The sequence below is a fragment of the Thamnophis elegans genome, chromosome 7 (genome assembly GCF_009769535.1).
Source record: "Thamnophis elegans isolate rThaEle1 chromosome 7, rThaEle1.pri, whole genome shotgun sequence".
Classification (NCBI taxonomy): domain Eukaryota; kingdom Metazoa; phylum Chordata; class Lepidosauria; order Squamata; family Colubridae; genus Thamnophis; species Thamnophis elegans.
The window spans coordinates 233743-259262 of record NC_045547.1 but is presented as its reverse complement, the minus strand read 5'-3'; the positions used below and the strand labels follow the sequence as shown (position 1 = coordinate 259262).

Below are 25520 nucleotides of genomic sequence, written 5' to 3'. Positions count from 1 at the left end.
GGGGAGGGGCACGGATGTGGACAGCCGGAAGAGGGGTGGGGAGGGAGGCCCCCCGCCCCTTTTCTTCTACAGAGAACCAGGCTCCAAGAACGCAGGGCAGCTCTGGGTGAAAAGAGGACACGCTCACTCACGGCTCCTGAGGGGGGGCTGGGGAGGGTCGGGGAGGCAGGAGGGGGGCCCAAGCGGCCCAGGGCCAGGGCAGCAGGCGGCAGCCGAGGGGATCAGCCTTGGCAGGGAGCGTGGAAGGCCCCCCCCCCTCACTCCACGGCTGACAGGCAGGCCGAAAGTGGGGGGTGGGGGAATTGCAGATCCAGGATCATTAAAAAAAAGGGATGGTTTAAAAAGTCCTGCTGCTCATTTGGGGCGTTCTACACACCTCAGTCCTGGAAGGCGGGGAGGGGTGCTGGGGGGGGTGTCGAGAGGCAGACGGTCCTCCCCAGAACCAAGGGGAGCGTGAGAAATCCCAGCCCTGCAGCAGAGCACTGGAGAGGAACCGAAGGGAAGGGGCTCTGGGGCAAACGGCAGGCGGCTGCATCCCAAGCAGATGGCAGCTCACCCAGGGAGACGCTCCGGGCCCCAAGGCTGCCCTCCCCGCAAAGGAGGCGCCAAAAGGGGGGGGCACCTGCACCGCAACCCCGGCTGGATCTGCAGGCTGGCCTTTGTCTGCCGCGTATCCCTCCCCTCCCCTCCCCTCCCCTCCCCAGAAGGGGCTCACGGCAGCATCCCCCTCAGGCCCATTTGCCAGGGAAGGAGGGTTCCTACACAGCCAGGCGGTGGGGAGAGGGGCATGTGGGGCCACGGGAGGCTCTCTCGCCCCAAGGGGAGGGGGGGCAGCAGCATCACCCACGGCAGCCCACGGCCCCAGTTGTGCGCATCAAAGCCTAAAAATGGAGCGTCTTTGGGGCACAAAGAGAAGCAAAAGACGAGCTTAGACGGACTCTCCGGAGGGAGGCTGCCCCACGGCCCTGCCTGGGGTTCGCGCCATGGCTCCCAGCCCCTGCTGGCTTGGCTGCCCTGTGGGGAAAGGGACACCCTAGGCCACAGCCAGGAGGGCCAGGACAAGAGGCCGGGCATGGATTCAGCCCAGGGGGGTCATCCCAGGGCAGGTGGGCGGACAGCATTGCAGCTCCCCCAAAAGGCAACCTCCCCTCCCCTCAGGATGTCAGCTGGAGGGCATCCAGAGAAACCCCCCCCCCCACGCCAGGTGGGGGCTGGGTCAGGTGAAGCTGCTCCTGCCCTGCAGGGTCTCCCTCCAAGCGACTGGGCCTCCCTGCAGCTTCTCCATCCGCCTGGCCCTTGTCCTCGGAGGGGGGACGGACGATGACAGGGGCTCCTCTCCGCCCCACTCTTGCCCCCTTAAGCCCCCCAGTTCCCTCCTCCATGGGAGACCCCTCCTGCTGCTGCTGCCCTGCCTGCAGGCGACCCTCCATTGACAGCCACAATTGGCACCAGGGTTTTGTGGGTGGTCCTGAGTGACTGGACCTCTTGACCGTTTTATGGCCGTCGTTAAGTGATTCCGTTCTCCTGAATGGGGGCTTTTTGCAGAAAAGGAGCCATGGCTTACTCCGCTTGCCAAGCGGCTGGGGGGGGCGGGGGGGGGGGACAAGGGCGGCTGAAAGCGCTTCACAGGCCATAAAGCACTCCCTCCCCGGCCTGGGGTCATTAAAGGACAGGTCATAATCCGAGGACTCAGGGTGTCCTCCTGGGAGCCTTCTCTACTTTCTCCAAATTCCTAGAGGTGACCAGACCCAGAGCGATGCAGGTCGGAGGAAGCCGCCCGACTGCTGGGGAGGACACGGCTCCCACCTGCTGCAGGGGCCTCACCCACATCGCCCCAAGATCTCCTCCTCTCCGGGTCCTCCTGGCCCCCCTCCCCCCTCCCTTCCCAGGTGAGCAAACAGCTGCCCTGAATGCCTGGGCGAGGGGAGGGAGACCCTGGGGCCAAACCCCCTGGAGACCCCAAACACAGGGCAGTGGCGGCAGCAGCAGCACCACGAAGCAGCTTCCGGAGACCGTTCCCCTCCGACCCTCCTCTAGAGGAGGGCTGCCCTTGATCCCCCCCCCCAGAGCCCCAGGGATGACGGGAGGGCTGTGCAGAGGCGGGAAGGAGACACCCTGAGCCACACAGGGTCCCTCCTGGCCTCACCAAACAAAACCCTCCTCCTTCTGCCCTTCTCTCCAGGAGGCCCCCCAGAGCCCCAGCACCAAGGCACCCCAAAAGCTGGGCAAGCCGTTCTCACGTCAGGGGGTCCCACCCCGGTCCAGCAACGGTGCCCCCTTCTGCCCTGGTCATGTGGCACCTGCCTGCTTCTCTCAGGCTGCCCAGCTGAGTTAGGGGCCGAATTCAGGGCACCACCACCCACCCACCAACTCCAGGGACCTACAAAACCCACCCCTCGCCATCCCCTTTGGGGCTCCAAGGACTTAGGTCGGGTTTCCCTCGAGGGGAGGGGGCTCTCCTGGCAAAAGCCACTCCAGAGCCCCCTTTGCAGCACAAGGCCCAGGGCCCACTGGGAAAGGGGGGCTCCCAGAGGCTGCCTGCAAATGCCCCCACCATAATACGGGGAGAGCCAGCTGAGAAATAGGGGCGCCAGCTGGGCATCCATCATCAACCAGCGTCCCCTTCGGAAGCCCCTGCAGAGCAGCCTGAGAGGTGGGAGGGGCAGCCGGTTCCTCTTCTCTTCCTCCACTTTACGACTTGGGTGGGATCTTAGAGGGCATCGAGTCCAACCCCCCACTCACTCCTGTTATCTAACAAACCCTCAAGCTCCCAGCAGGGGGAGGAGGTGGGTGCACTGCTCAACAATTCTTACCAGAAGGAAATTCTTCCCAACCTCCCACCTGAGCCGTGGTGGCACAGTGGTTAGAGCGCAGTACTGCAGGCTAATTCTGCTGCCTGCCGGCTGCCTACAACTGAGCAGCTCAAATCTCGCCAGGCTCCGCGTTAACTCGGCCTTCCGTCCTTCCCAGGGGGGGGGGGGTCAAATGAGGAGCCAGATGGTTGGGGGGTAAAACGCTCAGAGAGGGCTGGGAGGCCCTGGGAAGCAGCTCATAAGCCTGAGGGCGATGGCTGAAAGGAGGCCCTCCCGGACTTCACAGACACCCGAAGGCCACCCTATAGCCCCCACCCCCACCCTTCGGCTTGCTCCACAGCCTCCCCTGGAGGCCTCTCTGAGGGAGGAGGGCCCCAAGGAGTCCAGACTGGCCAGGGGACATTCCCTCCCCCGGGGCGCAAGGCTTCTGTTTGCACAGCCCAAGCCTGGAGCAGCCTGGGGAGGCGCCCCCCCCCCACTCCCTCCCCATGTATGGAGATTGGCTCAGGGTGTTTGTCTTGGGTGGGAGGCAGCCCTTCTCTGCAGGCTTCTTCCAATTCAGCTAACCCCCTCCCACCCCAGGGAGAGAGCGAGAGAGGGAGAGGGAGAGGGAGAGAGAGAGAGAGAGAGGCTCCTTCCAGCTGGGGAGGCTGGATCCAAAAGGGGGGCCAGGCCCAGGAAAGCCCCCTGAAGCAGAGCAGCCCCCTCCCCAACCGGTTCCCATAGCAACAGAACCTAAATACAGCTCCCCACAGGCCTGGGGAGGCCTCCTCCCCCCTCCCAGAGGTTGGTGTGCCCCCCCCCCCCCGAACGTCTCCATGTCCAAAATTAGCTCCGCTTCACAAAAGCCACGGCGGTGGCAACACCCTCACTGCCCTGATGACGGAGCCATGCCGGATAGTTATATTTAACCACTGATCCCTGCTAAACCACCACTTTGGAGAGTCCATGAGCCCTGTGGCGGGGGCGGGGGGGGGGCTGCTTCCACCATGGTCTTAGGAGGCAGCCTGCCTCCATCAGGGGCCCCGGATACTGACAGGGCCAGGCAAGAGCAGAAGATCAGAATAAGAGCTGGAAGGGAGCACGGAGGTCTTCTAGTCCAACCCTGGGCCATTTCAGGCCAATGGCTGTCCGGTCTCCGGCCAAGGAGGGGCCAGGGCAAAGCCGCAGAGGGCCTGAAATTCAGCCCAGCAGGCACACACCAGAACGGGGGGGTCCGCGATCAAAGCCCACCAGTCCAACCTGCTCTCCCCTGTCCCGCCAAGCCAGCTGCCCAACCGGCAGGAGAGGCTTGGCCCTCCAGGAGCCCCTCTGGTCTCCCTGGGGGCTGCTGGACCCTGGGGGGGCTCTGCCTGGGTGCCCTGAACTCTGCCGCCTCGCAGGGACACCACCATTCCCTTCCAAGCATCACTGCCCCCCCCCCCCCCCAGGAAGGGAAGGATGCGGGAGGAAGTCCTCCCCAGAATCCCATAATGGCAGAATCCAATTACAGAGGTAAAGCCAATTCGTAGCTCTCCCCATTCGCTCTAATTGTGTAATTAAATTAAAGGCTGGCCAGGAACCCCATTACACGGAGCCAGCAGCCTCCCCATCCCATCCTGGGACCCCCTGCAGGCCCCCCGGGGCTCCTGCACTCAGCCCGTCCCCACGTGAGCCTTTCCTCCACGTGTGGCATCTCCCCCCCCGGCCCCCCCGAGGGGAGTGGGAGTTTTAGCACATTAACATTTTTAAATATCAGAGTCCCATTTTCTTGTCTTGTGCAGCTGACTTTAGGATGAGTTAATTATAAATAAGATTGCAAGTCGAGGTATCTCCGTAACACGCATAGGCGGCACGAAGGAGCTCGTGGGCTCCCCGGCTCTGCGCACAGCCCAGGCGCCTCCTCCGTTGCCTCCATCTGGCCCCTGCCTTTGCCAAGAGGAAGGGGGGGCACCGGGGGAGGAGGAGATGGCATCACCCCTATGCCGGGGGAGGGGGAGGAGGGGGGGAAGCTTCCGGCAAAGCTCCTGCATGGGGAGGGGGCCGTGTGGGAGGGGGCTGGTGGGCCACATCCAAGGAACAGGAGCAGCCCCACCCTGGAGAAGAGGCCCCACGGAGCGCCTGAGCCCCAGCAGCCCTGCAGAAGGGAGGGGGGGTAGCAGGTGTGCCAGTGTGGGGGACTGGCAGTAGCAACCCCCCCCCCATCAAATGGATGCCCCTCCCCACCCCCACTGGGGCTCAAATGCTGAGTTTTTCAACCAGGCGTAAGGGGGCCTGGGGCGCTGACCCACCTGCCTCCGATCTGGGCTTGCCCAGCCATCAGCCCCAGGCAGGCAGGGAGTGGGTGGGTGGGCTATCCAGGGAAGCAGCCCCAAGATCTGGGAAGGGATTCTGGACAGCCACCGCAGCATAAAATGGCAGCTGGTGGAGGGACCCCCATGGTGGGCCAGAGAGAGGACGCTTCAGGCTTTCCGACCGGTTGCTGGGGCTGCCCAATGGCCCCTCCCCAAAGGCCCTGGGCGCAGACTCGGCCCCTCCCCAGGGAGATGCCAGCAGACCTTGGGCACCAAGGAATGGAGGCTGCCATCCTGCCACGCCTGCCCTTTGCCCAGAATGCCTTCCTGGCGCCATCCGGCCGCTTAGAGCTGCATGGCCTCCCCGCCCCTTCCCCCCCCCGGGGGTCTGGAGGAGAGGAAGCCCAGGGCCCATCCCTCTGGGCCCCCCTGGAGTGAGCCCACTTTCCCCATAAGCGAGCTGCTCTTCCTTGTCTTCCCGATAACTGACGGCCATGGAGTGCAGAGCCCCCTGAGGGGGGAGGCCTTGGTTCTCCTGGCAAAGCTGCTCTGACGGAGGCCGGGTGAGTCAGCCAGCGGAAGGAGCGCCAACTTCATAGCGCCAGGAGTGGAGGAGCCGTGTCTGGCGCAGGCCATTCATGGGCTCCATGCCAAGGAGGCAGAGCAGCAGGAAACCCCAACTATTTTGAGGGGAGAACCCCTGTCTTCCTTGGAGATCCTCTCTGCACCTGGGCCGGTGCCGGAGGTGGAACACCACGCACCCCTTCCCCGCGTCCCAACCAACAGACCCTCCCCTTTTGCAGGGAGCCCTCCTGGGGGGAGCAGGCGTGTGCCCCGAGCCCTTGGAGGGCCCCACCTGGCAGCCCATCATCCTGAGCCCTGAAGCAGAATTCACCCCCCCCCCGAGGGAGTTTCCCCCTCCAGCTGCTCCTGCCCGGTTGCTCTTTGGCTCTTCCCCACTGTGGCTGCCCCACTGCCCCCCCCCCTTACTCACCTGCCAGCAAGAAGGTGATCAGGCAGGTCTCCTTGGGCAGGTAGAGCTTGAGGCGGGAGCCGCTGAAGACGTATTCCACCACGGCTTCCGAGCGGCCGGCCCGCTGTAGGAAGGGCAGGAACTGCTTGGCCTTCTGGGTGTCCTGGGGGGGGGCGGAGAAGCCGGTGAAGGGGGGGGGGCGCCTGACCCTTGGAGTGCTGATGATGGGCTTCCCCTCCTCCTAGAGCAAGAGGGGGGCTTGTCCAGGGGGGGGGCTGTGCCCCCTTCTTCCCTCCCGGCAATGGCCTTGGGAGAGGCTTCTCCCGCTCCGGGGCTCTGGGGCCAGCAGCTGCTCCCTGGCACGGATGCCCTGGGGGGAAGCGGCTCTGCTTCCCGCTTAGCCCGAGAGAGCAAAGGAGGAGGGTCTCTGCTGCCACCGGCCAGGCCCCTCTTCCTGCTCTGGGTGGGGGGGTGTCAGGAGAGCCGCTTCCCCACAGAGTCCATCAGCCTCTCGGCCTCTGAAGGTCTCAGCTGCAGGAACAGGTCAGGGGCTTCTCACCAGATGCCTCCCTGATGCCCGAAATTAGATCACTGCCGACAGAGGTGGCTCCCAAGGGTTTAGCTGGCACGGAGGCCCTCATCCCACGGGCACACGGGGGCCGCTCCAAGGCAGGCAAGGTCGGGGAGGGGGCTGTTCTGTCAACCCTGCGTCCGGGGAGGGGGTCCTTGGAAGCAGCCTGCCTAGAGGCTCCGTGCCAGCGGAGACAGGCTCCCTTTTGAGGGAGGTTGGTCAGCCGGACCTCGGCACCGGCTGCTTACCTGCCAGGCCAGCCCCAGGCCCGGTCAGGGGCCCTTCCCACTCGGGACCAGGCCTTGGGTGACTGCGTCCGTTCTGGCCTCCGACAGGAAGGTCCCTTCTCTCCACCCCCGCTGGCCTTGGGAAGCAGGGAAGGGGGGGCTGCCATCCTTTGACGCCCAGGGGCAGCCAGATTCCCTTAGGGAGATGGGGGGGGGGGAGAGGGAGGGAGGGAAGCAGGAAGATTCCTCCCCACCAGGAGTGCTGGGGGACAGCCGGAAAGGGAGCCTGGCCAGGCAGCTGCGTCAGCCACCAGGGGCCTGGAGGGAAAGGGAGGAAGCCACTTCTGCCAGAGCCGGCTGAGCTCCTCCCCCTGCCACACGCCCTGGCAAAGCGGCCATCGGCACCCCAGGGACATTGCCAGAGTCCTGCCAAGAGCAGGAAGGAGGAACCCCTGGGACGAGGCCAGAGGCTGCTGCTCCCACTGAGCCGCTCAGCCAGGCCAGCAAGGCAGCGGCTGCCCCCCTCTGGCAAGGGGCCGAGCCACGGACACCGGGGGGGGGGGGGGGGCAACCGGCGCAGGCCTGCCAGTCCTTCCGTTCCCAGGATGAGGCCGTGGAGGGAAAGGAGGAGACCCCACGCCAGGCGGCTGGGCCCAAAGGGGGCTGCTTACCCCGGAGATGTCGGCCACTCGGTGGATGGGCACCTCCTTCTTGCTGTGCAAGCCTTTGCCGTTCTTGACCGCCCTGTTGGGGGCAAGGGAGGGTCAGCCGCAGCCAGGAACCACCCTGCCCCCTCCCTCCCAGCCCCCCTGCTCCCTCTGCGTGGGCTCTGGGGACCTACGGAGCCACGGTGCCTCCGGGGGCACAAAAGGGGGCAGGTTTTGTGGGGGGCAGAAGGGATCAGCTGGGGGGCCTCTGAAGGCTCTGACGTCTGGGGGGGGGGGGGCAGGCTGAAGGCACCTGCCTGGCAGGAACTCTGGAGGGAGGCAGGGACAGAGTCCTGCCAAGAGCGGGCGGGGTGGGCAGGGGGCAGAAGACCCCTGTGAGACACCCCCCCACCCACCAAGTTCAAGAAGAGCCACCTGCTTCCAGGACCCAGAGCTTGGCCCACCCCCCAACCCTGCAACTGTCCCCTCCTCTAGACACATTGGAAGACCAGCAAGGCTTCCGTTGAGGCCCCTCCCAAGTTGAGGGGGCACAAGGACCGTGGAGCCCCCAAAACCGGCTGCCTGGGGGAGGCTCCTGGGTCAGGGAAGGGGCTCATCTCCCGGCTTCTTTCTTCCCAAAGGTTGGGGGGGGGAGGCACCATCGAACCTTTGGAGACCCCCAGACAGTCCTGATTTCCAGCAGAGGGGGTGGGAAGAAGCTGCTGGGGGGGGGGGTCCCTTCTTTCCCTTGACCCCCAACCCTGCCCCACTGGCCACTTCCCTCCACCCTCCGTGCTTGTCCTGGGCGAGCCTGGGCCCCTGACCACAAGGAAGGGCCCCCCTGCCCTCTGACATGGGCACCTGGTGAAAGTGCCCCCTCCGTCCCTCCCAATGGCAGCCTGCCCCCCCGAGCCCCTGAGCCCTACAGCTCACCGGGCCTCAGCAGCCAGCAGCTCGTCATAGTGGGAGGAGCGCTGGTCATCGTCCTGGCGGTAGCGGATGACGGTGGCCAGCCCCTTGCTGACCAGCGCTTCGGCAATGTTGCTGCAAGAGAGGGAGATGAGCAGTCAGCCAGAGAGAGAGGCAGGTGGGCAGCCGGGCGCTCCTGAGCCCAGGAGAGAAGCCAAGGCCTGTCACCCCTTTGCCCCTTCGCCGGAAGGAGGCCCGGTGCAGCCAGCAGCTTCCTCACACACAAGGGAGGGAGAAGGCAGCCAGCAGGGCTGCTCAGGGGATGGGGGTGGCTGGCCACGGCCCGGGGCCTGATGAGGCATCCCTCGGTCGTTGAAGCTAAGGCCGGGGGAAGCCAGGTCTGCTCCGCTGAGACCTTCTGCCTGGCCCCCCTCTGTTCCTACCGGCTGCCCTCCATGCCCACCGTCCCCGACACTCACATGCCGCCAATGGTGACTGTGGCACAGGTGCGCTCCGAGAAGGCGGGAACCGTGTCGGTGGCCCCACTGGCCGGCCGGATGTAGTCCACCGTGACGTTCACCTAGAGGGAAGACAGGGAGGCCTCAGGGTGGGAGGACGGCCAGCAAAGAGCCGCTGGGCTCAGCAGGAGGCCTTTGCCCGCCCTGAAGCTGCCCCTGCTGAGAAACCCTAACCCATCCAGAGGGGAGAAGAGGCTCTTGCCCACCCGGGCGGGGGTGGGGGGGCCTCTGATCCTGCCTGGCTACAATGGGGGACCCAGAGCGATGCCTTCCCAGGGCAAAGGCAGAGACCGTTCCGTCTCACTCAGGGGAGAAGCAGGCGAGGCTGCTGTGCCTCCATCCGGCCCAGGAGAATTCTTCACAGGACAGGCTGGTCCCCCCCGCGCCCCCCCAGCAGCCCTGCATCCCAGCCCAGCCCTCCTCTTCAGCATCGCCTGGGAGGAAACTGTTCTGGTGGGCCCCCTCCTCCCCCTCCACGCGCTTATGCCGCTGGCTTAAGATCCCTGGTTTAGGATTGAGCCTAGCTTTCCCAGGGTCACCTGGAGGGAGGTTCTGCCTTCTCCACGGCCTGCAAAGAATTGTGGCAGTTAGGAAAGCTGAAAATAGCCACCCGTGAAGGCCCCCCCCCCCTCCGAGGTTGCCGAGACCTTCGTGCCCTCACCTGGGAGACAAGCGGCAGGGCCCCCCAGCCTCCAAAGCAGCCCCACTGCAAGCCCCCCCCCCCCAATGAAGAAGGTCCAGGACGTCTCCATGGCAAGAACCGGAGGCTCCTCTCTTCCAGAGGCAGCCCTGCTGTAGCCGCCCTGGGGGAGGAGGGGGCGTCTGTGTGTCGTCCCCCCCCCCACTGCTGTTGATGGTTTTGGGTCATCCAAATGCTGAGCAGGAGCCACTTTGCTTCTAGACCCCAGGCCAAGCAACCCAGCTCTGACCCCAGGCCTGGAGGCTGTGTGGGCCCAGATGGGGAGGAGGAGCCTACAGACTCCCACCCACTGAACGGCTGGGGAAATTCAGGCCCCCGAATCTGGCGGCCTCCCCTCTTTAGTCTCGCTTGGGTTGCACCTCCCAGTGGGCAGACTGGGCTCCTGCTGGACCGAGGCACAAGTGGGGGGGGGGGCTTGCGGAGAGAAAGAAGAAGGGGGGGTCCCTCAAACAGCAAGCACAGCCTCCCTGCTCCCCCCCCCCGGCAACTGTCAGACAGTCTGCAGGTGGTCCAAGGCAAGGAGAGGAGGCAGCTAGAGGAGGGAGGGAGGGAGACCCTGTTCCAGGAGGCAGCAGCTGCCCCTTCCTTGACTCCCTCCTTCCCTTGGAGCCAAGCGGCCGTCTCACAGGAGGGGGGCGCAGGGGCCCCCCATTTGGGAGTTCCAGAATGGGAAGCCCAGACGCTTCCTTCGCAGGGCAGGGCTGGTTTGGAGGGGGGGGGCAGAACCGCACAGCCACAACAGCTCTAGGGGCCGTCCATCTCCCAGCCTCCCTAGCCAGAGTTGCTAAGCAATATGGAGAGGGGCCCCAGGCTCTCCCCCCAGGCCAAAGCTGGAAGGGGCTCCCCTGCCAGAGGGGCCTGTGGACGGAGCCCAGCCTAAAGGCAGGAGACAAGCCAAGATCTGCACGGCTGACGGGCCAGGACTGGATTGGGGGGGGGGGCACTGGAGCTGCTGGGGCTTCTTGGGAGGGACTCGGGGACAGCTGGAAAGCGAAGGACGGTGGTGGCCCAGGGCCGAGCGAGGCTATTCTGGCACCCGGCCAAAGGAGAGAGAGAGCCCCCCCCCACATGCCACCCTGCAGCCACCAAGCCTGGGGAGGCCGCCGCCCCCCTCCCTCCCTCTGCGCTCTCTCGGCCCCGTTGCAGGGCACCCTTGATCTCGCTGGGCGGCAAGGAGAGGCAGCCGGCGGCTCAGCCTGTCCCTTCCGATCAGGAGGCAGCCTGGCCTCTTTCGGTCATTAGCACAGAGGACGTCTCCATCACTGGGCTCGACCCAATTAATCTGAAGGGAAGAACGTGGCGCTGACAAAAGGCATTGGGAGGAAGCCCCCTCGGCCGAGGGGGGCCACCCAGCCCCCCCCTCACAGAGACAAGCGGCTGCCCGGCAGCCCGAGAGCCACCGGCCGGCAAGGGCAGCCTCTCCTTGGGCCGGCACCGGGTGCTCTGTGTAGCCCAGGCACAGACAGCTGCCCGGTGGCACCAGGGGGTCAGGGCAAAGGCCCCAGAGCAGAGGCCAGGAGGAGCCCCGGACGGACCTTGGCCTCACCTGGCCAACAGCCTTGGCTGACCCTCCCGCTCAAAGCAGCATCGGCTCGGCCAGCAACGGGCCTCCCCTTCCAGGTAGACGGTCTTGCCAAGAGACCCCCAACCCCCCCCCCTCCCCAGACGGATTTTTGCATGCAAGAGCACAGAAACCCCCCCCCCCCCCCGGGCTGAGCCTCTGATCCCTCCACAGCCGTTCCCCCTGAAGCCGGGGCCTCCGCCTCTCCCTGCCCCACTGCCATGGCTGGCCCCTGCCCCAGAGAAGCGGGGGGGGGGGTTTCCCCACCTATTCTCCAAAGCCCCAGAAGGCAGGAGAAGCAGCAAGGGGCCGTTAGAGAGAGAGGGGGGGGGGGGCAGCCTGGAATGAAGAATATCCTGACTGTGAGGACTATCTCCTCCGTGTGAAGGGCTTCTCCGTCCGAAGGCTGTGGGGCCACCATTGGTAAGATGACAGATGCCAAGGTCAGAAAAGGAACGATGGTTAACGAAGCAGAAACGACCCCAGGTACTTTATAGTTAGGGCTGGAAGAATACGTAGCGTAAACAATATCACTACCGGAATGGACCAAAGTGCAGATTAAAACATCTGGCGTGATAAATGTTTAAAACTATGGAAACAATAGATATAAGTATGTCGTATAATATCAACTTCCTATTTTTCTTTTTTAGGTTGAATATTGTATGAATAAGAGAAAAATGGACATAATTAGGATATATAACATTATTATGTATATTTTAAAAAGAGCTGATACAACCAGCCTATCCCTGTTGCAAAGCTGAAATTGTGATGTAAAATGAAGAAAAACGTACAATAAAAATATCTTAAAAAGAAAGGAAAAGAAGAGATTGGACAGTCTCAAGAAGAGGCATCCGCAGAGCTGCTTGAGTGAGGGGCTTGCCACCTGCCCAACGGTGCCCAGCCGGCCCCCGGGGGAAGAGGCCTTTGCCTCAGCCGGCCAAGGCCGCTCCGGGAGCGGCGGGAAAGCCACGGACACCTCCGTCCACCGCTTCTCTCGGCCCCCTTGGAGCCTCTCGGTCGGTGCTCCGAGGGCGGCAGACACGCCACCCTTTCAGTCACCCTCCCCTGCCCAGACCCTCACACAACCCGCTCTGCCCGCCTTTGGCCCTTTTCACCCACCAAGACGCCAGAGCACAGAAGCCGCGAAAGGAACCGAGAGGGTTTAAGCGAGGGCACGGCCGGCCCATCCATCCCGTTGTCCTGGGACCCAGACCGCCCATCAGCCGGCCGGCCTGGGCCCACAGGAGCCGACTCTTTCGAGAGGCCCCGTCACAGTGGCTGCCTCGAAGGAGTCACTTTGAAGCGGGGTGCAATTGAGCCAAACGCTTCTGTGGGCGGAGCACTGGCAGCCGGGTGCCAGCGTCTGATCGTGCCCCAGTCCAGGCTACGGCCCTTCTCCACCAGCCCAGCCCCACCCAAGGGAGATGGGGCAGCAGGGTCCCAGAGCTGGCTGGGGAGCTGCTCCGTGGGCGGGAGCACCTGGGGTAGGGGGGGGGGGTGAGAAGGCAGGGGGCAGCCGTTGCCCCAGAAGGGCTGCCCTCCGACCTGCCCAGGTTCTCAGCACCAAGCGGCTTCTGCAGGACGCTTGGCAGGGAGGGGCCCCAAGGAAGGCCTTGAGTACAGGTGGCTTCACCTGGCTCCCGCTCGGGAGGGGGGGGGGTCTCTCCTGCAGCGTAAGGAGAGATTTCCGGACAAGCCCAAGAGATACGTACATCCCCAAAGCAGGAAGGTGGCCGCCACGCAGGGTCCCCACAGCCCCTCCCGCACCACAGCCCCTCCCCCGCCCAGCCAAGGGCAGCTCACCTTCTTCCCGATCAGCTTCTTGCGCAGGAACTCCCTGGCCTCGAACATGTAGGGGATGTCATAGAGGGGACGGAGCTTCCGGTTCTTGTCCTGGGGAAGGAGAAGGGGGGGGTCAGTCTGGCCGTCTCTGAGCTCCCAGGCCCGAGAGGGAACCCCAAGGAGGCCCCGGGCAGAGTCCCAGGGGAGCAAAGGCGGGATGGAGGGGCCCGTAAGGCTGGGGCCCAGTGTATTTCCCAAAGGCCTGTCCCCAGAAGCAACCTAGGGGAGGGGGCAATTCTGGAGCCTCGCCCCCCACCTATTCTTCCCACAACCCTCTGCAGCCCAAAGCCTGGATTTCCTCCTAGGCAGCAACAATTCTATGCCATAAAAACGTCTTTTTTTTAAATGGGAGGATTGAGACAGGAGGTCTCCTTTCCTCACAGAGGCTGAGGATTATGGGTCATCCTCGTTTAGCGACAGCAACTCAGCTGCTAAGCAAAGGGGTCGCTAACTGAAAGCCAGCTACAGACCTAGGACCTGATTTCAGCTCTCCTCTGCTTTCCAGAGCTGCAAAGGTTATGAATGGGAGGATGGGTCACAAGGTTAATTGTTCGTCACTGTTGTTAATTGCAAATGGTCACTAAATGAGGAGCAGGAGCAGAAATAGTGAAAACCACTAGGAGGGAAAGACACCCAGGAGACGATGAGACGTCCGGGGGAGGAAGCCCTTGGCAGGGTTGGCCAACCGAAGGGCAACGGAAGCCTCTTCGGATGAAGCCACAGCAACCAGCAGTGTTGCCCAGGAGGGAGCCGGGGGGGGGGGGGTCTTTGGAGGACCCTCTTGCAGCCAACCAACCCAGAAGGAAGCTCTTCGGGCAGAGGGAAGGGAGGCCGGGGGTCTCTCGGACGGAGGCTTCGTCCGGGTGGTTCAGCCGGGCCCCCTGCGGCTCCCTCTCCAGTCGACCCCCCCAGGCACCCAAGGGCCCCGTCGTAGCGGGGGGCCTGCTCCCGCCAGGTGTCCTGGGGGGGGTGGCAGCAGCTCCTCCTCCACTGGAGAGGGAGAGGGGCCTGCTGAGGGGCTGCTGCAGAAGCATCCTGAGCCGAAAGGCTTGTGGGCAGGGTGTCGGGGTGCCAAGGCCGGCTGGGCAGCTGCCTAGCAAAAGTGCACTGCAAGGCCAGGTGCCCCGGAGGAAGCGAGGGGGGGGGGAGGAGGAGGCAGCAGAGTCCCCAGGGGCCCCCTCCCCAGCATCCGTCTGCCCTCCCGCACGGCCTCCTGCCCCACAGACGGAGGGCTTCCTTGGGGGAGAGGGGCTACCCGCAGAGAGGGATTGATGGGGCAGGTAAGGCAGAAGCTGCCCCTTAAGTCTGTGTGGATGGAGACTCACGCCCCAATCCATATCTCTGCATGCAAATTGATAAATAATTTCACAGACGATAAAGCCACTCAATTAATCTTCCACCCAAGTCACAGCAAATAAAATCAATTAATTTGCATCTTGTTCCCGCTTTATCCCACACCGGTGGCTGCTCTTCAATTACAATTAACCAAGGGGATTGGCTAAAGCGCTAAAGCGGCAAAACCCCGAAAAGAACCCCTCTTCACACACACACACAAACACACACACACACACACAGAGCAAGTTTTGTACCAGGAGGCAGTTGGGGAATCTGACAGGACGTAAATCCCACAGGAGCCTCCTTGGGAAAGGCTGGGTATAAATCCAGCAAACACATAATTAAAATAAATATTGGGCTCACCCCAGATTAATTTCTGAACAAATCTTGCTCCTATTTCATCGATTCATTCATTACCGTATTTTATTTATTTATTAAGCAGATTTATACGGCCATCCGTCTTGGAAGTATGATCCTCGGTGGCTAACAAGAGATTAAAAATAATAAAACCCCAGATGAACAAGAGGTGGAAATGAGGGGACCCAGAGGAAACAAGAAACGCCTTCAGTGGGTCCCCCCAGCCTCCCTCCTGACCGCCTGGGGCCAGACCCCCCTGGGGGGGAGGGGGTATCCCTGGTTCCCCAAGAGAGAAGGGCACTTTTAGATGCCCTTCTCCAGCTGAGGGGACCCGGAGGGGCCACTCCTGCCAGATCTACTGGGATGGATGGAAACGGAGGGGGGGGCAGCCGCACCAAGAGCCCCACCCCTCCATGCCTCAGAGGTCTGGTGAGTAATCCCTGCAACTGAAAAAAGTGTGTGTGTGTGTGGAGGGGGGGGGGAATCCGTTAATGGTGGGAAGCTGGCCGTGTGGGTGGCTGGGGGCCCCTCAGGGGACGGGGGCTGCTGCAATGCCCCGGGTGCCCTCACTCGGGCCCATGGGCACTGGTCTCCCCACTCCTTCATGCCCCCCTATGCCAGCTGAATGGGGGGAGGAAGAGCCTCTTCTCCCCAAACCCCATGGAGCTGTGGAATATGGGGGTGGGGGGTGTTCTCCCCACATGCCTCCCCTAGGTTGGTCAGCCCCTCCCCCTCCTTTCTCTTCTGAAGCCGCAGGGAGGAGGGGGACTCCCGGAGGAGGTCGCCCCAGAGGAGGCCCCCGCAGGGGCATCGGCCGGATCAAACGCCCTGAAGCAGGGAGTCCGAGGAGGAGGAGCATTGCCAGCCCAGCAGCCACGGGGGCTCTTGGATCTCTTCTGCAACTCCTGCATGGGGGGGGGGGGCCTCTGGGGCCTGGATCCGAGGGGGGGTTGGAACATGGGGAATCTCAGCTGAGCCGCAGCGGCAGCAACAGGGCGGCCACAATCCCCCCTCCTCCGTGGGCAGCAGAAGGGTCCCCCTCCTGAGAGGCCCAGAGGGGTCCGCCCTGATCCAAGGCAGATCAGGGGGGGAGGGGCCAGGGGCTGCAGGGGTCACCCGCTCCCCCCGACCGCCATTCTCTTCGGGGGACAGAGACCCGCAGCTCCTGGGGCCCCTCCTGGCCTGGAAGAGGGGAGAGGGACGTAGTGGTGCGGGCGATAGCGGCCATGCCCCCCCCCTCCGACCCAGCCAGGAGCAGGAGGGGGGCACCAGCCCTCTTCCTCCGCTTGAGCTGCCGCCAGAGGAATTTATGCTGGGCCACCGAGCGCCTGTCAAGGGAAGCCATCAATCCGGCTTTGCCAGCCACTCTGAGTTATGGGCAGCTGCTGCTGCTGCTGCAGGGCCTGGGGCCTTCCCCTCCAGCGCATCCCCTGGGCCTGCCAACCCCTGTCTTTCCCCATCCTGGATCCAACCAGGCGACCGGTCCACGCTGACCCCCAGGACAAGAGGGGGGGCAGACTTGCAAGCAGCCGCCTCCCCCCCCCACCAGGCGGAGCAGAGGCGGCAGCAGCAGCGCCAAAGGCTGGAGAACAACAGGGCCCCCTTTTCCCTGCCCCCCTTCCTCCAGCCTCCCCCCCTCGAAGGCTGCCATGGCACTTGGGGTGCTCCCCAAGAGCCCCAAGCCTGCCCCCTCCCAGGAAGCAAGGACAGGCCTCTCGGCTCTTTCACGCCCCTGCTGGCTTTTCAGTCCTGCCCCAGGACCCCCTCGCGACATCCGGAGGAGCTCACCGGACCAGAGGGCAGCCCAACCAATGGCCCGGCTGCCCCCCCCAATCCCCTGGGCAATCCGCCCCCTTCAGCCTTGGCAGGATCCAGTTGGTCACACGGCGAGCCAAGCAGACCACTGGGCCTCCAATGCCGCTGGGGGGGGGGCATTTTCGCGGGGAGTTTGCCCAGGGGGTCTCTGGCCCAACTCCTGGGCAGAGTCCTAATTCTGGCCTCCCTCCGTTCAGGATGGGCATCTTTGGGGCAACCTGCCCGCCTTCCTTCAAGGAGCAGCAGCACAGGTGCCTTGCCAGCCTGACACACACACAAACCACCCGTGGTCTCGGCGGCCCCGGAAGGACGTGGGGGCAGCCTTACTGTTTTCTTCCAAGGGGAGAGCAAAGGGGGGGGGGGCGCCCAGCCTAAAGTAGCAGCCAGAAGTAACTCCGTCCTTCTGGAGGGTCTGCAATGCAGCTGCTGCCCTGGAGCAGCAGGACGATGAAGAGGACAGCGGCCCCCTCCCCCCCCCGGCCTCAACCAGGAGAGCCCATCCAGAGCCCCTGTGCGCCACAGACACCCCCTCCAGGAGGCAGAGATGCCAGCCTGTCACCCAGAAGAGGGTCTCCTGTCCCCTCGCAGCAGAGGAGCCCACCAAGGACAGCGCAAGTGGTCTGTGCCGCCTCTCCTCGTCCAGAGGACCCCCACGGTAGCCATGGCCGGCTCAGAGGGGGAGCAGAGAGAGGCTCCAGCATGAGCCTGGAGGGTCCCTTCCTGAGCCACCTCCGGAAGCCAGGCCACCACGGGCCTCCCTGCAGCAGAATCCATGCAGCGCCGCAGCAGCCTAGTTGGGGGCCAGCACCATCCCTCCCCCCCCCCAGGCTGTCAGCCCTCCAGCAACCCCGAGAGTCCTGGCAAAATTAATAAGCCCAACCCAAGCAGCGGGAAAGCTTCCATCCACCCTGCAGGCCGGACCGACTTCCAGGACACTCCCCCCCCCCCCCCCGCATCTATTACCTACGGTCAGGCCCTGGGCTGCTGCCCCTCTTGTGATTCTGACCCACTTGACCGAGAGGCCGGGTTGACGGAATGAGGGCAGACAGGCAGCGGCTGAAGTGCCCGCCCAGCGTGGCCCATGGACAAAGCGAGAGGGCCGATCAATGGACGGAGATGACCTGCTGAAGGCCGACCTCAGAACGGGGCAGACACCACCATGTGTCACTTACAGCTCAAACCACTCAGCTGCGCTGCTAATGAGCCCAGGCCCATTCTGGGCAGCCACCCTGCACAATGTGTGTGTGTGTGTGTGTGTTGCATTCAGGCAGCCACACAACCGGAGTAGATTCCCCCCCCCCCAAGCAACACAAGGAGAACCAGGCCAGAGTGGAAGCAGAACCTGCTGCAAAGCCAGCTGTCTCCTTTGCCCCCATGCCCCCCTCAGCAGCCGCTTCACACCCACAGCCACACCGAGAGGTGTCCTGGGAGGCTCCTCCTGCGGTGTGATCCTCACACGGGACAAACGGGGCACCTGTGCGGGCATGCAGCAGGCTGGGCATCCAGGCTCAAAACAAGGACACGGCTGGGGTGTCAGAGCATTTCTGGCTCCGGAGCTCCAAAAGCCCCCCCCCTTGGGAAAATAAGTGGACCGTCCGGGGAAAGAGGCTGAGCCTGCACCCACCCCAGGGGTTTCAGGCCACATCATGGCTCTCGATTCGCACACACACACACACACCCTCTGCGCCTACACAGCCACTTTCTCTTCCCCTCCCCCTCCAAGCCTTCTCCCTCCCATTTAAATTCCAGGTTGATCTGCGGAAGAGAGCAGCTCACGGAAGCCTCCGAATGAAAGGTCTAATTTGGGGCTGGCACAAATGAGCAACCCCCGGGCACTCTCCTCCAGGAAGGCCAGGGCAGACAGAGGAGCCGGCCGGGGGGATCCAGCGATCTGTGGAGCCCCCCAAGGAGCCTGAAGCTGAGGAGGGTGTCAAGGAAGCCAGGCTCACTCACGGATGCCCAGAGGGAGCCACACGTCAGCCCCGTGCCTAGGACACGCTACACCGGGCAGTCCTCGCTTAGTAACCTTAATTGGCTGGAAACTCCCCAGTCGGCAAATGGGAAATCACGAGCACCAAGGACTTCCAGCGCCTCCCAGCCACACAGACCCTGCTCCCCCCCCCCACCCAAATCCTGTCTCCAGATAATCCTGAAGCAAAGACATGAAGCCGGCCAGAAGGGTCCCAATATGCCTGAGGCCCAGAGAAACCGGGGAGGGGGGGCGTCAGGAGGGGAGGAGGTGCGGCACAATCAGAGCCTCTGGTCAGGGTCTTCTCTCGTGGGCCCCCTCGGCACTTCTAGCTTCCTGGGGAAAAGGGATCAAAGTCCTCAGAATACAAACTGATGGTTTTATGGGTTCTGAAGCTGCTGTAAAAGGGATTTTTAATAAAGTAAGAGAACTGGAAAAATATACATCTCGGGTTATAGTTCCAAGGGGGGCCTTCTTTCCATGTCGATGTCTGGAGGGAGCTCAGCGGTTTTCCCTCTGACAGGAAGGCCGCCCAAATGCAGGAGCTCCCTCTCCACACACACCCCCCGCAAGGCCTCGTTCCCGGGGGGGGCCAGAGGGGGCCCAGGGAAGCACCACAAAGGGCCAGAGGGGGCAGCCAATCCTGCCGGGTCCCCCAGCAATCCAGCCCTGATGTGGGGCAATTGGGCTTTTCTCCCCAGGACGGTCCTTCCAGAACCCCCGCAACCTTTCAGGCAAGGGATCCGGATGAGGTGAGGGGATCCCTTCTAGACGATCCGCAGGTCAATGCTGACCTGGTCCCTGCGTGAGCTTCCCCAGGTTCTCCTCCCACACTTCTCAGTCCAGAGACAGATACGAAAGCTGAATTCCACTGGGAGCCTCTGGAGAAAGGGATCTGGTGGCAAATTCCTTCTGCTTCAGCCATTCTGGGATTGAGTGACCTATATTCCTTCAAGCTTCTGCTCTTGGATGGATACCCTGACATTCTTCCGCACAATTTCCCCCTACAACCGAGAAGCCGCCGTTGCTCCGCTCACGTCTGCAACCTGCCATGCCCTGGGGCTGCAACGCGGACCCAAATCGAGGGACTCCCCTCACTTTCCCCAGCTGGGCTGAGTCTCTCCTGCTGGAAGGCTGCTCTCCTCCGGGCTGGCCCGATGCTCCCGGGAGGAAAGACTTTGGCAATGGCCTCTCCGGATAGCAGCGCTCTCTTCCTTGTCCCCCACGGACCCCCGTGCTCCTTCCGTGCCTTCCTCCAGGCCCTGCTTCCCACTATCCAGGTGGGTCTTTATGTGCTGCTGGGGGCAGGAAGTCGGGGTGGCATTTTCTCCCTCTGCACTTGCCCACCTGTGGATCGCTGGGGGGCCCCAGCCCTGACCTCAGCATGCTGAATTTGGCTCCCCAACAGCCGACTGTAGGTGGCAAGCGAGGCACGTGGCTTTTTATACGGGGCGAGACTCAACCGCGAAACCTGAGCAGCCCCTCATTGACCGACCCAGTTAAGAGAAGTGATTATCCCAGGGCTCTGCGTCCTTTTCCAATCAAGGCAGCCAACGCTGGCCTAAAGGGTTCAATAAATGTATGTCACGTTATCTATTAATAGGTCTTAGATGATCCTTGGATTGCGTTATCAGCCAGAGGTGCGGGGGGGCCTTCGGGACCCTGGGTGACCCTGAAGGTTTCTTTCCGGCCGGCCTTTGGAGGGAAGGACCGGAGGGCAGAAGCCCCTGGGGGTGGCCATCCTGCAGCTGAGGAGAAGAGGGGATGGAGACGCATCCGATTAAAGCTGTTGGCCGAGAATCCAAGAAAGGAGCAGGCAGGGCAGCAACCAGAAGCAAGAGATAAGATACAGACAGTCCTCAACTTATGACCATTCGTCCAACAGAGTGAAGACCAGATTGCAATGCCCACCTAGGAGCAGATGGCTGAGAGAAGCAGACTTTGTGGAGACAACTATAAGGGGGCTCAGTTGTGTACAGGAGCTTTAATAAAGACGATGGAGGCATAGAATAGGGAAGAAGTAATAGAGACCTAGAATCCAGTCTTATTAGTAGAGAAGGGATAGAGGGACTTGAAGTCACCCTTGGGCGAGAGAGACCAGTCATATTGGAATTCAAGGCAGACACAAGCAGTAGAAAATTACCTAACCAGTGTCTTAAACTTTAAAAGAGCTGATTTTAACAAACTCTTGAGAGAGCCTAAGAAAAATTCCCTGGATGAAAATCCTACAGGGGAAAACAACTCAAGAAGAATGGGAAAGAGAAAAATATCATCATAAAAGCCCACTGAAAAGAAAAACAAGTAATCCGAGCAGAAATCAGCGGGGTTACTGATCAGCTGAAAGACAAAAGGGGCAAGGACAAAAAATGGAAAGAGGGATCCATAATTAAGGCAGAATTATCAGCAGATAACTCGAATCTGGAAAGATGAAGTCAAGGCCCAGAATGAACAAAAACTTGCAACCAAAGTCAAGATAATAAAGAGTTTGTTTCAACATATAAATAACAAGGAAAATGTCAAGGAAACAGCAAGTCCACTAGAGAGAGAAGATGGCAAGGAAGTAAAAGGCAGCAGAGAGAAAGCAGAGCTTCGTAAATCATTCTTTGCATCAATTTTCACGCAAAAAAACCCCAAAACCATCCTATAGCTCAACCTACCAAGAACGTAACCATCAATGGCAGACGACTAATAAAAATTAAAGTAAGCACAGAAATGGAGAGAGAACACGTGCCTAAACTTGACGAATATAAATCACCGGAATTTGATGGATTACATCCCAGAATTCTGAAGGAACTGACAGATGTCATCTCAGAACCATTGTACCATTGTCTTTCAAAAATCCTGGAGTACCAGAGGATTGGAAAAGGGCTGATGTGGTTTCCACCTTCAAAAAAGGGGAAAGAAACAGACCTGGGAAACTACAGACTAATCAACATAACATCAATACTTGGGAAGATACTTTGGAAAAAATAAAAACATCTGCAAACATCTAGAAACAAACAAAGTTATAACTAGAAGCCAACACAGGTTTGTTAAAAACAGATCATGCCAAACCAATCTTATTTCACTCTTTGACAAAAGGATTAAATTAGTAGACCAGAGAAATGGCTGTGGACATACTGTAGTTAGTGCCCAGCAAGGCATTTGATGAAGTGGACCACAATCTATAGGGAAAATGTGATCAAGAGGAGGGGTGTCTCTCTCAGCCCCTGCCCAGATTCCCACAACGGCACACTTGATATTCTGAAGCGGACGGAAGGGGAGACTACGGGAGACCGACTTATGTGGGATTTGCGTTCCTGTCCAAGCCTGGGTGACCAGCATCCCAGGGTCCCAAAGAAGCCGGCTGAGCCTACGAGGCTCATCGATGGGAACTGCAGAAGCCCAGGCGAAACGCCAGGCGCCGGGAAGAGGCGCTCGCCTTCCTCCACAGGAGAGGAAAAGAGGAATTAAAGAGGGCAGCAATGGCTCAGCAGGCTTTGCTCACCATCCAGTCTGCCACACTCATTGTATCTCCCCTCTGGATCAGGCAATCCCCATAGTGGATGTGGGGGGGGGCGGGAGGGAATGCTGTAATGTATCTTAATTTCAACAAGGCATTTGGCAAACTCATCTAGCAGTCCCTCCGGGCAAGGACAACTGAATGGACCCACAGAACGGCCAGCATGAAAACCGTACTCCGGAAGGGCCCAATTGGGAGCAAGATGGATCTGAGCCCAGCAGCCCCTGGCAGCCCCCTTCGGCCAGCGCATCTTCTCCTCTGCTCTGTAAACGGCCAAGTAACCCACAGGTATCCCACAAGTCCTCACAGAGCCCCCAAGCCTAAATGGTGGCATCGTCCATTGGCAAAGGAGCCTTCTCTCTCCAACAGCCAACGGACGAAAGAAAGTGGCACCGGGCTCTTTCACGGAGGGGATCCCCTCTTTTGCAGTATCCGAGTAAGAGGAGAAGCTCCGGAGCCAGGATTTGGCAGCTTCAAGAGGCCGGGCAGGTCAAGGAGCCTCCTGTCTCCATTGAGGGGAGGGCAGGCCTGCTTCTGTCCAGCCTCCCAACTCAGCTGCCCGTCCGCCCTTCAAGCCAGCCAACGGCTCCACAAAGGCTGCTCCCCGCTTGCCTGGGGCCTGGCCCAGAGCAGACTGACACGGCTTCTCCTCCTCTGTCTAAAGGGAGGTCATTACTGTGCTGGTGACTGCTGAATTCCAGGGAAGCTTGTGGGCAGACGAAGGAGGCCTCCAGCCATCCAGAGCAACTGAGGAGAGAGAGTGCAGAGGAAGGTGGTGGTCCCGGAGTGGCCATCCGGGGTTGCTAGGGGGCTCAGCAAGGGCTGCTTCTGCCCTCCCCATCGCAGAAGAGAGGGCGCTGCCTCCTACCACTCGTAGCGCCCGGCAAGGCAGCAGAGGCGGGGGGGGGGGGGGGGCCTTCCCCAGCAGCCGAAGAGAGAAATGTAGCTGCCCAAAGAGGGGCAAAGGAGGTGAGTCTTTGCAGGAAGCAATTAGTTCATCTAGTCGGTTTAAGCTCTGAGACGCCCCGTTTGACTCTGTGCTCCCTCTGTGCTCTACATGGGGCTGCCCCTGAAAAGTGTTCGGAGACTACAACTAGTCCAGAATGCAGCCGCGCGAGCGATATTGGGTGTACCAAGGTACACCCACACTACACCTATCCTCCGCGAGCTGCACTGGCTGTCCATTGGTCTCCAAACACGATTCAATGTTTTTGTTGTAAGCCGCCTGGAGTCCTTCGGGATTGGGCGGCCTATAAATTCATTAAATCTAATCTAATCTAATCCTTTGGCCTTGCAAAACTAATGGACAATGAGGCCTCTGGGCTCCTTAGCAAGGCAGCAGAAGACCACCAGCCCCAGCCCTCCCCTCGCCCGAAGGAGCAAGTCCCCATTTATTACAAAGGGACGACGGAGGAGCCTCTGTCTCAGCTGAGCCTGCCCCGCCCTCTGTCCACAAAACGTGGCATCCCAGGAGCCACCGAAGAGAGGCTGCCAGGGAGAACGGCGACTCCTTCCCTCCGAGGAGGAGACAAACCACAGGTTCCTCATCTCTCACGCAAACCATCCAGAAACCCAGCGTAATTAGGCCTCATCAGCAGCTGCGTCCTGCGTCCTGATGAGTCCGTCTGGCTAAGGAGGGGCCTGCGTGCCCCCACCCTCGAGTGGCATCGCCAGAAAGAGCCCATCAAGCCAGCACTTTTCAGTCACATTTTAGTCTGCGCATCAAGGAAGAGGTGGGGGGGGGTGTGTGTGTCAGCCGGAGGGATCCTTGCTGGCCAGTTCCCCTCTGCCCCCCCCCCCAACCCAAAAGGCTGCCGGAGCCTTTTGCCCTGGAGGGAGGCCTTCTCACCTGCCATGGCTCAGACCCTTGGGCTCCAACAGCCCCCCTCCACTGAGAAATGAGCCCCCCCCCCCCGTGCCTGGATCATTGGGGGAGGAGGGGAGCGGCTGTTTGGGAGTCTTTGCTAGGACCTTCCAGGAGAAAAACGGCTCCCTTCAGAAACTGCAGCTCTGGCTGCTATTTGTGCTGCCCAGGAAAAAGCGCCTGCAGGTGCTCTCCGAGCCAGGCTGGCCGGAAGGTGCCAGAGGAGGCCTGGGAGGGTCAGTGGGGAAGGGCTGCCCCAGAAGCAGGCAGGGGGCCCGGGCAGCCCCTCCTGCTCAGCCGGGAGCAGATGACGGCTGTCCCCCTTCATCCGGCAGGGAAGCTCTTGGGCCAAAAGGAACTGGACCCGGAGCCGGCAGGAGGATTTAATGCTGAGAGTTCTTAAGACACCTGGCATCTTGCAGAGGAACGAACCGGATCCCAAGGAAGCCACAAGACCAGAGAGAAGCCCGGCCAGAAGCAGACTGAGCAGTCGGCTCCTCTGACCCCGGCTGGCCCCAGGAGGAAGCCCCCCCCCCCCAATGGGCCCCACCTCTCCTGGTGCTGCCAGAGATGTTGGGGGGGGGGGCAGCCATTTCAGGCTCTGCCCCAGAGACACTGGGGGGTGGGGTGGGGGCTGTTCCGTAGCGGGAGCGCTGGCTGGGAAGTGGCCTTTCTGAGACCGGCTGAGGAATGACCCGAAGTGCCCCTGCTCAGACAAGGTAACAGGAACAATTTCTTTGGATCATTAAACCGAGATGCTCAGCTTTAAATTTTCATGTTCCCTGCTCTACTACAGGAAACGGACGTGTGTCTCTCTTCCCCCGGCCTTGTTTACAACGCGGGTGCAGCCCTTCCGCCTTGCTTGGGGCACAAATACATGGCTGCGGCCGCGGCGGCATCTCCGGAGCTGGGAGCTGATGGAGGAAGACGGGAGCGGAGGCCGGGTCCTGGGGGCAACACCACAGAGACTCCGAGGCACCAGGCCAATCCGAGGCACCAGGGCCCCTGATGAGCCGAGCTGGGGGGGGCGGGGACGGACGACCTTGGAAGCAACCATCCTTCCTTTCTCTTGCCCCAGCTGCCTCTTGGCCCTTCCTGGAGGCAGCTGCAGCCCTGGGGAGAATCTGGACCTCCTCCCATCATCCTCTGCCACCCCCACCCCCACCCTTAGTTTGATTGCTGCCTTTGGGAATGTGAGCCTTCCCAGCCGATGATGACCTCCTTTGCGGCTCAAACAAATGAAGTGGAGAAGGGAGATCTATTCCAGGAAAGTCCAAGAGGCTAAACACGCCCTTTGCTGGCCTCTCGCCCTAAGGGGCTTCCGAGCAAAGCAGAGGTCGCAGCCCAGGCTCCCCCCCCCCCGTCCCCCCCCCCCAAGGTGGAAAGATCAGCCACGGAGGCCAAGCAGAACTCCCTCCCCTTGCAATTGCCCCGGAGGAGAGAGAGAGAGGGGGGCTCCTGGGGAGCAGGAGGGGAGCCTAGGGCTGCCCCCAGCTGGGCGGAACCCCTCCTCCTCCACAAGGGGCATCCCCTCGGGTGCAAATGGGCCAACGGCAGTTATAACAGGGAGACGCCTCCAGATCCCAACTCCCCAAATCAAAAAAGGGGAAGCATAACCCAGAATGGAGGGAGGGAGGGGGGAGG

The 25520-nt window shown here is 61.6% G+C and overlaps 1 protein-coding gene across 1 annotated transcript in view; it reads right to left on the bottom strand.

Moving 5' to 3' along the window:
- The window catches only part of SND1 (staphylococcal nuclease and tudor domain containing 1), a 66385-nt gene that overhangs the window by 26988 nt on the left and 13877 nt on the right, over window positions 1-25520 (bottom strand). Inside the window, exons 11-15 of the mRNA XM_032220676.1 lie at window positions 12996-13085; window positions 8893-8993; window positions 8438-8548; window positions 7529-7601; window positions 6081-6222 (exon numbers count right to left, since the gene is read on the bottom strand). Coding sequence (XP_032076567.1) covers window positions 6081-6222; window positions 7529-7601; window positions 8438-8548; window positions 8893-8993; window positions 12996-13085 — 517 coding nt within the window. The remainder of the gene's footprint in view (window positions 1-6080; window positions 6223-7528; window positions 7602-8437; window positions 8549-8892; window positions 8994-12995; window positions 13086-25520) is intronic.